Here is a 12,006-nt window from a genome sequence, read left to right as displayed (position 1 = left end):
GTTTCACGTACCTTAAGGCCGGACGCAGCCGACGCTTTGAGCTGATGGGACCAGTCAGAGAGCGTGAAAAGCGCGTCATCATGATGAAGTGACGCCACCCGCGCAGCTGGCCAAGAAGGCAGCGGGGCCGTGGCCTAACGGTTACCCTGTTTGCTTCTCTCGTAAAGAGCCAGGGTTCGATTCCTGGGAGGGACGCGTCTTTTATTTCTTCTTTCAATATAGTGTTCTGGTACATTGGAGAACTCTGTTGCTTGTACGAGGTACAAATGTTCTAGTCGTCGAACCTTCTAGGTCGATTATTCCAGAAGGTTAAGCGACGAGACAGCTCCGCCCTTCGGACTATGCACGACACCAGCAACGTTCCAGCGTGTCATGGACACCGTACTGGCAGGGCTGTCTCGTCTACCTTGACGACGTCGTAGTGTTTTCAATTGTCTTCGACCAGCAGTTGCAACGACTCCGGGCTGTTCTCCAAGCCATACAGGCCACCGGGCTCACCCTCAAGGTATAAAGTGTCGGTTCGCCTATCACGAACGGAGGTTCCTAGGTCACGTGGTTAGTTACGAACAACGTTACTAAAACACTCAGTTGGGAAACTGCCGTAGAGACTTATCTGAAAGAGTGGCCCCGATCTGTCCGCGAGAACCGAGCTAATGACGAACACAACGCCGCCATTTCTTCCGCAGCGGCCACTCGAGGAACTGTACGCTACTTCTATTTTGGCTTTAATCGGCCATTTTGGAGCCGAAACAGATACAGCGGAAGAGGCTACAGGGGTGCCACCCCCGTCTCCCCAGCAGACGCGCCGCGACTTACTACCGAAGTTAAAATGCAGCTAAGTCGGGACGCGCTACCTGAAAGCACCACTGAGGCATGGTTCTCTAAAAACAATATTAATTGTGCCGCAAAACCCTGCAACCTAAAGATTATAAAAACACCACGCGCCCTTCATTTTGTACTAAACTCCAAAAAATTTCAAACAAAAAAGTCTTTTCCGTTTGTTTTTACGCAAACAAATGCTTTCTAAAAGCTCAAGGTGACCACACCACAGACAAATGATAAAGGGTGGCGCTGTTGTCGTATTTAGCTCGGTCTCGGTGGACGCCAGCGGCCCAAGTTTCGAGGGCGAGTTTCCCAAGTGAGTGTTCTTGTAACGTTGGTTATGAAGGCGTCACACCGAGAAGACTCGCGCCGTCGCAGCATTTCCAGCGCCGAAAGACAAGAAGGCCGTGCGAAGATTCCTTGAACTTTGTGCCTAGTATCGACCCTTCGTTCGGGATTTCGCAAGGATTTGCGCACAGCTCACAAACCGCACGAATGACGAGGTGACAAACAAGAAATAACTTAGAAAACTGAAACGTTTACCGGGACGGACTTGTGCCCAATACAAAACGGAAACAGAAGATAACAACAGGGCGTCGAAGTCGGCGTAACAGCAGGATCGAACGCTGGGGCGAGACTGACTGCGGATCGCCACGCGGAGCCCCTTATGTACACGCGTTGGCTTCTGGAACAATCGACCTGGAAGGTTCGGGGACTAGAACATTCGTACCTCGAACACGCCAACAGAGTTCTCGAACGTACCAGAAAACTTAGCTGCAAGAATAAATAAAACACGCGTCGCTCCCAGGAATCGAACCCTGGCTCTTCGCGTGGGAAGCAAGCACGATAACCGTTAGGCCACGGCCGTATAAGGGCGCAAACGGCAATATAAGGGCGCGACCGAGCTGGTTTAAATTGGGCATGACATAAACTCCGGGTCTGCAGGAAAAAAACGACACAAACGCGTAAACGTCTCGAACACAGCTGAAATTTTTAGCTTCGAAAAGTGCCTAAATAGGCACCTTGACAAAAGGAAACCGAGAGGGAGAAGCCAAAACAACATTCTTTCCACAAGTAACCAACTAAACGTAGCGCTCCATCGATGTCACGAAAAGTCGTTGCCACGTTCAGAGGTCCAGAGTAAGAGACGGGACGTCTCTTCTTCTGAACTTTTGTTGACCGAAAACAATCAACCCTTCTCTACTCGTACTACTACTATGTCCTGTAACAAAAAAGTGGATCACAAAAATACACGTCACACAGGCGTCCCGTAACGAAACCCACACTTGACATAAATGGTTTATACTACTCACTTGAGCAGTAAAAATCGCCGTCTGTCCGTGCGCTCCGTGTGTCGTACTTGTTTCTGCCTCTATCCTCGTCCTTATCACATTTTATTTATTTTCCTTGACATGAACCAACTAGCCCGCGAAAAGGTTTGACTTAAATCACTTGAACCCAAGATCCTACTTGCTGCGGTTAGCAGCTTCTGTTTAAGAACATTTGGTAAGATTTCAACCTCAGTCGGGTATATTGGTACCTGATTTCCCTAGGATCTTTGAGGTGTACCTAAACTCAAAGATTGTGCAGTATGAGGGTCGGAATTTAATTCAACAACAAGGTGTGCGTTTTGGGTCAGCGGTAGTTCCAGCTCTTTCTAAGATTTTCAGTTCTCTGGATTTGAAACCTTTTATATCTGTTAAGGATGGGTCCCCTTACAAAGCATTGGCGAAGAGATACGCAGACGATACTTTTGTGTTTACTACATACGTCTCTCTTGAAGAATGTCTAGAGAAATCGGTTTTAGAGGTGTCTTTCGAGCTAAAGTTTTCCTTATGAAGGCCGGAAGACGGTTACTTACAGTACCTTGATCTTCAACTCCAAACTGGTTCAGGTCTTTGCTGGGAGTTTGGAATGTCCAAACAAAACCACTCCTTCCATTGAATAGTTGCCACTCAAAGCACATGAAAGTGTGCTTAATTCATAATCTAGTGAACGCAGCAGTAAAAAAAGTATTGTTCATTCGGTGAGTTTATCTCTTCATCGTCTTATGGAAAGCTTCAAAAGGGCAGGATATCCTCGGGAAGATATTTTAAGACAGTTGTTGTAGCTGATATTTTCGAAAAAAGGCAGATAAAAACGGTAACAATCCTTATAAGCGGGTACTCATTCACTACTTTCACAAAATCTCCAACAACATAAAAGTGTTATAGCCAACAGGTTTAATGTTGGGACTGCCTTTTGCACAGATTTTGGGATGAGCCGCGTGACCCCCTTCGTGTCAATAAGCACAGTTTGTCAAAAGAAACACAAAGAAAAAGTCGTGGAGTGTGTGTCAGGGATGTACTCTATGAGATACCTTGAGTGTAAACTATGTTATACAGACACGTAGCCAGGATTTTGATTGGGTGGGGGGCGCCCATGAGAAAATGAGGTATGTTCTTATATATCGTGTATGATTCATATGTGTCTACTGGACACAAGAAATTTCTCAAACAAAGGGCTTTTTCACTCTAGGACCGTGTTCCAGTGTCAGCCTTTCAGGCACGCGACGTCATGTCTAGAATCGCCACGTGCCATAATTTCTGGACTATAATCCGCAAAGGCAAATTTGAGGTCAAAAATAAAGGTTGTGCTTCGATAATCCGCACCCCTGTGTGTAATCCGCACGCCGTGCCTAATACAAACACAAAAATGATCATACACTGGACTTCTCGACAAATTTATGCTTTCTTAGCTCATAAAGAAGCTTGTTTTAAACATAGATCACCATTTATATACTCTGTTTTCCATAACATTTCCTACGTCTTAACAGTGAACGATCTAGGAAAAGGAAGTATCATTGAAAAACGGGTAAAATGTCAACTTTTCATCATGTTGAACACACGGACTATTATCTGAAAAGTACGGTACTCCTTTCATGCTTGTTCTTTTTTCTTTCCTGTTGCTTTCTGAGCCTTCGTAGCTGACGAGGTGTTCTCGAAACGTCTTGAACTCCTCTGTCCTCCCTTTCCTGTTTTCTTTGTTTTTGTCTTTGTTTTTCATCTTTTCCTCACACTTGCGTTGCGTGGCAAACGAAGCTTTCGGCAAAGGTACCTGGCAGACGGCAACCCGTGTAGAAAACAAAAATCAAGCTGATTTAAATCAAACCTTTTCCCCAAAATAACCAAAAATATATTTTTTTATTACCGTTTGTCCATCATTTGGTGATCTGCACGTGAATTTGCTTTGTATTTAAAAGAAGAAATCACCAAGCAAGGAAGATTCATATCAGGTAGACACGATTTCCAAATAGTGATCTTCTGAGCAAATCGGAACGCTGAGCTTCCTTTCTATTATTCCCTTCGTTCGTAAGATACGTAAGGTCTTATTTCAAGTAAATAAGAACAAAAATACTTACAATGGAAATGTAATGCCCAATTGCTAGAAAATCAAAAGGCAAACTAAAAAGCATACAAAGCTTTTTTCACACTCTAGATATATCGAGCCGTCTTCTTTGCTATTGGGGGTCTACGTAGTAAAAAAGACTTTAATGAAATTGTACTTTAAATGTACCGTAATTCTTTCTTCCTGTGTCGTTTTCAATGAACCGACGGTTGGTCGACCAATCTGTTGTGTTTCGAAATGCATCTAGTGATAAAAGGCGCCATATTATGGCTAGAATTATTTAAATCAAATTAATCTTATTTAAATCAAATAAATCTGCCATAAATAAAGTAAAACTGATTTACTTGATGTTATGAATACGTCATGGTTTCTTTTCCACCCTGCGACCAAGTTCCTTTGTCCGTGGCACGCTTCACTAAATCATAGCTCGCTTTTGTAAGAACGGAATCCTGCATTAAAGGGACACTCAAGCGGTTTTTGGAGAAGCTACTTTTTGGTGCGATGGTGTTAAGGAAGTGTCAGTGAACGAGTATCTTCAGTTTTAGAAGGCAGAAACGCCTATTAATCACGCAGGAATAAAATACGTGCGGACTCTTTTCTGTACTTGCGAGGACCAATGAAATTATCGTATGTTTGAAAATTTTGGCGGTCTTTTTAAAGTTTCGCTGAAAAAACAATTTTCAGTACATTTAAATATGTTGTGCATGATAATTTCACAAGACGTAAAATATTTCTAGTTTAAAATACGCGAGAGCGCAATTATCGTTTCACAAACAAGGGACTACGTTTTCTATTTGCCTTCCTCCGCGGGGGGTGAATTTCCCGTTCCCCATGGATGCGCGGAAGCGCACGTATCTCCGCGCGTTGCAGGCCGGTCGTGCCGGTCGCGGGCCGGCCGGCTCCTTCTATCCGCAAACGTGGCGTCGGTGGTGATCGTCGGAGTGGACGGCCTGGTGAAAGCTCATCGTTCCGCGTAAAAGCGCTATCCTTGACTGTGAATTTTCGTCGTGTTTCGCTATGATAACCCAGCACGTACTAGAAGGGAACATCCACCTACTCGTGCGGCGATGTCGTGGCGGCACTCTCAAGATAGCAGAAACGCCCGTGCCATCGTGTTTGTTTACTTCGACTACAGTGGTGCTTTCTAAGCATTTGTGTCCTCGAACATCGCCCGGATTTCTGATTTGGCGCATTTCATGCGTGTGCTCAAGTTCAAGGTATTACTGGCGCGTACCGTATAAAGGATACAAATTTTCACGCGTTTTCATCACCGGAGAAAAGTGATTAGTGTTAGCAATCCTGAACGCTCGCAACGTCTATCTGATCACGAAATCATATTTCTACGTTGCTATATCGCTGCTAAGATTACATTGTCTTTTATAATCGTAGAAAAGGCGTGTGGCGATATTTGTACTATTGCAATGTCGTGTATTAGAGTCGTGATCGTCCAAGACGGCGCTGCATCTTTTTATTTTATTTTTTTTCATTCGCTGTACCCTGCAAGCCTATCAAGAAAAAATAATAAAGCTTTAGACTAGAAAACTGTCTGTCTATATTCTGTTACGGCGTCCCCTTTTTTAGAGGGGCCGCTGACACAGCTGACGGCGGCGTACAGAAGCGGTCGCCGTGCTGACGACCCGCTGCGCTTGTTGTAGTGGTTACAGGTGTGTGTACGCGCGGCGCAGTGCGGTCGTTCCGGTCGCTCCGGTTGCAACGGACGCAGTCGTAGGTACGCGCTCGTTGCACATGTCTGAACCAGCCTTCCCCCCGTTCTCCGGAGGCGAAAGTCAACGTGGCGACATCGTTTGACATCACGCACCAGAGATAACGCTGCGATGTCAAACGTTGGTTTGGTTACGACTTGCCCCAACCGCAAATCGAGCAACGCCCGAAAAGGTCTGCGTTTCGTCGTCCTCGGAACCCGAACATGACTCCGAAGCGCTGCCATCGTCCACATCGCACGTCGGAGTGGCGTCATACGAAATCATCCTCAGGTCGGCTGTCCGCCGAAGAACTTCAACCTCTAACGGCGTCAGGTCCTCGAGCGTAGAGAACTCCGCCATGATCGAAGCTTGAATGACAAAGAGGTTCGGCCGATGCGGCTACCTCGGGATCACTGCGCGACGGAACGTCGTCCAACGCCATTGGCCCGAGATCCTTTTGATAAGCGTGCGACGACCAATGAGAGTGGTTTCGTTTTCGGATGGATCCGAGGTTTGGCGGCCTTCAATTACATTTTTATTAAAGAAATAATCACCGTATGACTATACTTTTTGGTTTTTAGGGATACTTAAGGCGTCTAAATTCAGCTGTCATTATCAAAACACGAACTCAAAAACCACTTGACTGCCCCTTTAATGGAAAACAAGAAAAAAAATGTGTGTGTGTGTGTGGGGAAGGGGGGGGAGGGGTTACAGTTACTAAATCAGTCATGTGTAGAAAGAATTGAAGAACGTGGGAAGCATTGGGGGGGGGGGGGGGGGGTGCGACAAAGTTACTTTTCGTGCAACAAGCGCAAGGTAATCGGTGAGGAAACAATTGGGATAAGATTTTTTCATCGCTTTCGGTCAACCATCTTTGTCCCTGTTGCTCGAGGGGCTAAATTCAGCGCACACCCACGTGCTTCAGGAGTCCCTAGTATTTACCGATTTAGTGGTATTAAATAGAGCTCAGCAAGTTTTTAACTAAAATCATGTTTCTTTAAGAAATTTAAAAAAAAAAACTTTTTTTTAAAACTTAGTATAACGATTTGCACTTCTTGATTAGGTCCCCCTGGCGTTATAACTCACCTGCAGAGACAGCATTTGTTAACGTTATACAATATTTTGTTATCTGTTTGAATTAAAACTAAACGCGCTGTATAATAAAAACCCAAACAATAAGTACCTAAACATCTAAAAAGAAAAAAAGTACGCATTGCCGAACAACTATTCGTTGAAATACGGCACCAGCGGTCTGGACAATAGATGCCAAGTTTCAATGCTTGTAGTATTTTGCTTTAAAGGTTAGAATCGATTTCCGAAAATTTTGAATGGGGAAATCACAGCCGACGGGACCCAAAATGACACGAAGCTGAATGACTCCGGCTAAGCTAAACATGGCCTCATTTTCCTCAAAAGATTTCCGTAAAAACGGTTAGTCCTGAAACGGTTCGACGGTTGGTTCTGAAACTTTGGCACCTAGTCTGGACCGTTGGTGCTACCTTTTACGTGGAGACTGAGAGTTGGGCGATGCGTAAATTAATTTTTGTGGTAAAAAAAAAAAAAAAAGAGAAAAATGCCGACCGCTTTTTGCCGTGACACGTCGCACACTACATTACGCTGGTGAGCACTATGCTTTGACTTTCAGCGGTGAATTGGCCAACTTTGTGAAAAGTGTCAGTTGTTTCAATTACACGATGTCAGTCAGGCAGACAATTTTGAGAACCGCTTTATTTTCACCATCACAGCACGGGGTCAACGACCATGCGTGTTCTCGGCGTTGTTAGATCATGCCCCAGTTTACTGTCCGGCATTCCCGCAGTTCGTCTCGCAGTCCGCGAGGGTCGCGAACTTCTGGCAGTTGTGAGGTCCGGTCTCCGACGGGATGGTCTCGCACTGCCCGGTGGTCGGGTTGTATTGGGCGGTGGAAGTCACGATGTGGTTGGGGTCATTCTCGCCCGGATCGGTGCAAGCTACGGGAAAGGAAAATGAAAGCTTATTGAAGGTTTTCGCAACCGTCGAAACCACTTCACTGAGAAAAAGATAGAAAAGAATAAAGAAAGGAAACATTGCTAGCCGCCCGACTATGAATGCCTTTAACGAGTCTCCCCAGCTCTCGTGTTTGTCTCGCTCTAAGAAGAGGTTCCTCGATCTCCGTCTGATGACGTCATACGAGGGCTCCAAAAAGGGACGCTGGGAGAGTAAGTAGGAGATAACTACAACCGCCATGAGTGGCCAGCCCCGCGCTACGACTGAGACCAGCGCCATGTTCAAGCGCGGCGCCGTTCAATCGCGGCAGTGGGTGGCAGTGCACGGGCCGGCGATTTAAGGGGGTCAGAGCAGCAGTGGTGTGTGTTGTAGACGCCTGTTCTGCTGCAGGTCGCTCTCCAGCTTCACAGTTCCCGGAAGCTCCAGCAGCCGAGAGCAATAGCGAGCGTCATAGCATCAAGGAGTGAAGCGCTGTGAGCATTGAAGACCCTATAAGCTTGCATATAACGTTTATACATGAAAATGGAGCCCCGGCGGGGCTCGAACCAGGGTCGCTGCGGTGGCAGTCCAAAACTATACAAATAGGAACGGAGGTAGAGGCGAATCTGTCTATATTGTTGCCTCTTCTCACCGTTTGAACCCCACCGCTGCCGCACTCCATGATGCCGGCGTTCAAAGAGTGACTATATAGGTGGCAAGCGCAGCTAGACTAGAGTCTACGCGCTAATTATTCCGACCAAAGCTGGCTGCTCTGACCTCGCCTGCGCGCTCTCGTCTTCTGCTCTCCCTCAGCTTCTATCCGTATATATCCACTGAGCCACTAGAACGACTCGTCTGGAAGTGTAAAGGATTTTATTTGCATGCAAAATGTGCCGCCGAGAAAGGTGGGCTTGAAATCAACATATAAAAAAAACTTTAAAAAACTAAAATAAAATAAATAAACTATCTTTATACTGGTTTTAACCAAAAGAATCAATGAAGTTTTGCGCATTGTTGATACGCCGCTCGAATTAGTTCTTTCACGATTTGGTTGTCGTAGAAAGAGGCGATGCTTTCGGCGTGCGAATGATGTATGGCTGGATTAACTGATATGTATCAAATCGAAAGTGCACTTACATATATCTGAAGTCACCAGGCTCAATCTAAAATGGACCGTAAAAATCAACACCTTCACGAGGCAATCGAAACATCTCGTCAAAGGTGTATTTTACAGGTCCGTTTTGTCTTGAAAAATTGAAATGCGTAGCGCCCATTCTCTTAAAAAAATAGGGTAGAAGAAACTTGCCAGGGTCATTGGCGAGCGGCGACGCAGACGTCTGAGTTGAGTGGCGGGGCGCGTATTGATAAATGGCGCCACCTCCTTATCGAAGCTGCTCGTCACGACCGTGATTTACTAAAACAATGATAATCTTCTTGTAGTGTACCTCCGGGTTGAAAATAAATGCGGACAATTAAAGCAAAACTTGAAGGTAAAAAACACAAAAAAAAACGCGGTTGCACAACGATGACGTTCTTAATGCCGACGGATTTCGTGCGCGTGTCGTCTGCTATCTTTCGCTGGTCGGCTACACCTGCAGACGCTGCTCCCGACGCCATCTATCAGTACGTGCGCCAAACGCGCCCCACCGCTCGACTCAGAATTCTGCGTCACCGCCCACCGTTGATCCTGGCAAGTTTTTTGGCCCTATAATTTTACAGAAAGGAAGCTACGCTTGACGAAAAGTTTAGATCGCTTCGCGCAGGCGCCGATTTTTTACGGTCCATCTTAGAACGAGCCTGGTGACTTCAGACACCCCCTTTTATATCTCAATTCTCGACACATAAAATGAGAAATCGGGGATGCTCTGCGAGGAACCGGACTTTTTTTTTACTACACCCCTTGAGGTGAAAACGAGTATCGGACAAGCTACACACGGAGTGTTTCTTCTTGGGGGGGGGGGGGGGGGGGGGGGGGGGGGGTGACATTCAGTGCTTTTTGGTCTATGCCAGCATGACGAAGCCTGTTTATGTATGGTCGGCGTAGGACGCTAAACACACCACTCAAAGAAGCGTTGCAGTCACCGCGTAATACGACTTCTAAAGTCGAGCTACACTCTAAAAAAAGGGTATCCCCTTACACCCTTTTGTCCCATACAATACACCCCAAAACTTCATTTCGACGTACACGTACCGCGCCCTATAGTCGAACAGACGGCCCCATATTACTTGATAGCGGTGCGACATACCTTTTTAAATAGCTAAAGTACGTATCAAAGGCCACGTAAAGAAAATACCGAGTTTTTGCAGTAGGACCGAGAAAACACCGATTATTTTTTCTGTAATCAGTAACACGTACATTAGCTATTTTAACAAGTTGTACCACACGGCTATCAAGCCCCTCGTAAAATATGGGGCCATCTGTTCGAGTATAGGGCGCTGTACGTCGAATTGGATTTTTGGGGTGTAATATATGGGACAAAGGGTGTGAGAATACACCTCATTTTCTCAGAGTGTATTACATCAACACCACCTAGAAGAAAAGGCTCGCGCCATCCCTCCCCCCTTCTCCCCCCCTCCCCCCTCCCTTTTCCCACGTCATCACGAAAGAATCCAGGGAGTTCCGGCTAGTTGGCGTCAGCATCGCCATCAGTACATCTTGCAGCGCCTCACAACGAGCGCGACGCTATGCTGAGAACATGTCGTCTGCTTGTTGCGCAGAAGTTGCGGTGACGTCAGAAAGACGCCGAGCTCTGATTGGCTCTGATAGTAGGACAGAGGGTAGACCTCCAACCAAGTTGCTTTGACGTCTACCCACTATCATTCACTCAGAACCAGTCAGATATCCCCGTTCTGACGTCAACACATTTCTACAAAAGAAGCAGACGAAATTGTGCTCTGCATAGCAAGTGAAGATGCCAAGGAGGACGCGTTTTCCGGTTTGTGGGGTCTCTCGTCCGGGTTCCGCGTGTTGGCCGCTTATAGAGCGGCTGGCAAACGACTCAAACAGTATCACCTACTTTGAGGATATGCGCAAGTGTGCTGAGGTCCGGTGGCTCCATTTGTTCCTGAAATCAGGTTGAACACAAAGAGCAAGCGTATCAATAAAAGCACGAGTCGACCTGCGAATAACCGTAGAGCGGGGGTGAGACTGCGCATGCGTCATACAAAGTACAGTCTGCAAACACGAGTCACCGCAATATCCGTGGTTCGAATGCCGCGTGCCAAGTTTCTCCTTGAACTCGTTGCCATGCGGCATTCGAAGTATGGATCTCGTGGTGACTCGAGTATAAATCTGTATACAGACTGTCTTTTGTATGATGTATAAGCAGCGTGACTCCGGCTTATCTGTCACAATTTAAAAATTATTTTCGCTCGTATTAATGTCTAGTGCTGAATTTTGAGAGCCTTCGTACATTCAGACGGCATACCAACCTATGACAATGCGCAGAAAAAACTGTGTCGAAGACAATACTCACTGCGTATCACGGCAAAACAGAAGGCCAGCAGGAAGACCACCTTGATAGAGCTCACAAAGGTAGCTGCCATTATTTCTGCTTCTTCGACTGTTGTTGAAAGAGAGGGCGGGTGATGACCACGGTGATACTCCTCGTCTTTTATACACTTTTCCCACAAGGCAATCGCTGGTTCGCGTGACTGTATGCGGGGAAACAGGTCATTGAATCTACGTCATTAAATGAAACATTTATATACCTATATTTATAACTACAACGTCCGGTGTGTGCCACGCGCGTGTTCCCAGTAACAGTAATAGGTCATCAACCGCTTTTCCTGCCGACCTTGCGCAGGGGGGAGGCTGAAAAAGAGGCCTCACCATCGTTAATGGGAGTTCGCATTCACGATGCATGGGCAGTTTGGCAAACAGTTTTACGGTCAGACCTCCTGCTATTCCCAGCAAGGTTTACGCCGGAAACTGCGAAAGCACCTGTTTTCAGAGGACGGCAGAAGACTACTTTCAACCTTTATTTTGTCGGTCCGTTTCGCCACGGCACGTGATGACTGATTTTGAAAATTTTAAGTCTGCACCGGGTAACACGGGGCCACCGAAGAAGAGAAATTAAATGGGGACTCAAGTTTCTGAGAGTAGTATCAGACAGCTTAAGCAAGGTAG

The 12,006-nt window shown here is 46.2% G+C and overlaps 1 protein-coding gene across 1 annotated transcript; it reads right to left on the bottom strand.

The window, feature by feature from the left end:
• Positions 1–7,709: 7,709 nt before the first annotated feature.
• LOC115321463 lies at positions 7,710–11,742 on the bottom strand. Its single transcript, XM_040217072.3, has 4 exons — positions 11,710–11,742; positions 11,354–11,531; positions 10,895–10,942; positions 7,710–7,882 (listed from the first exon to the last, which is right to left on the bottom strand). The coding sequence occupies exons 1-4, from the start codon at positions 11,740–11,742 to the stop codon at positions 7,710–7,712; spliced, it is 432 nt and encodes a 143-aa protein (XP_040073006.1).
• Positions 11,743–12,006: the final 264 nt, after the last annotated feature.

The sequence above is a fragment of the Ixodes scapularis genome, unplaced genomic scaffold (genome assembly GCF_016920785.2).
Source record: "Ixodes scapularis isolate PalLabHiFi unplaced genomic scaffold, ASM1692078v2 PGA_scaffold4__175_contigs__length_147842914, whole genome shotgun sequence".
In the NCBI taxonomy this organism is placed as follows: Eukaryota; Metazoa; Arthropoda; class Arachnida; order Ixodida; family Ixodidae; genus Ixodes; species Ixodes scapularis.
This window is presented reverse-complemented; position numbering and strand designations above follow the sequence as displayed.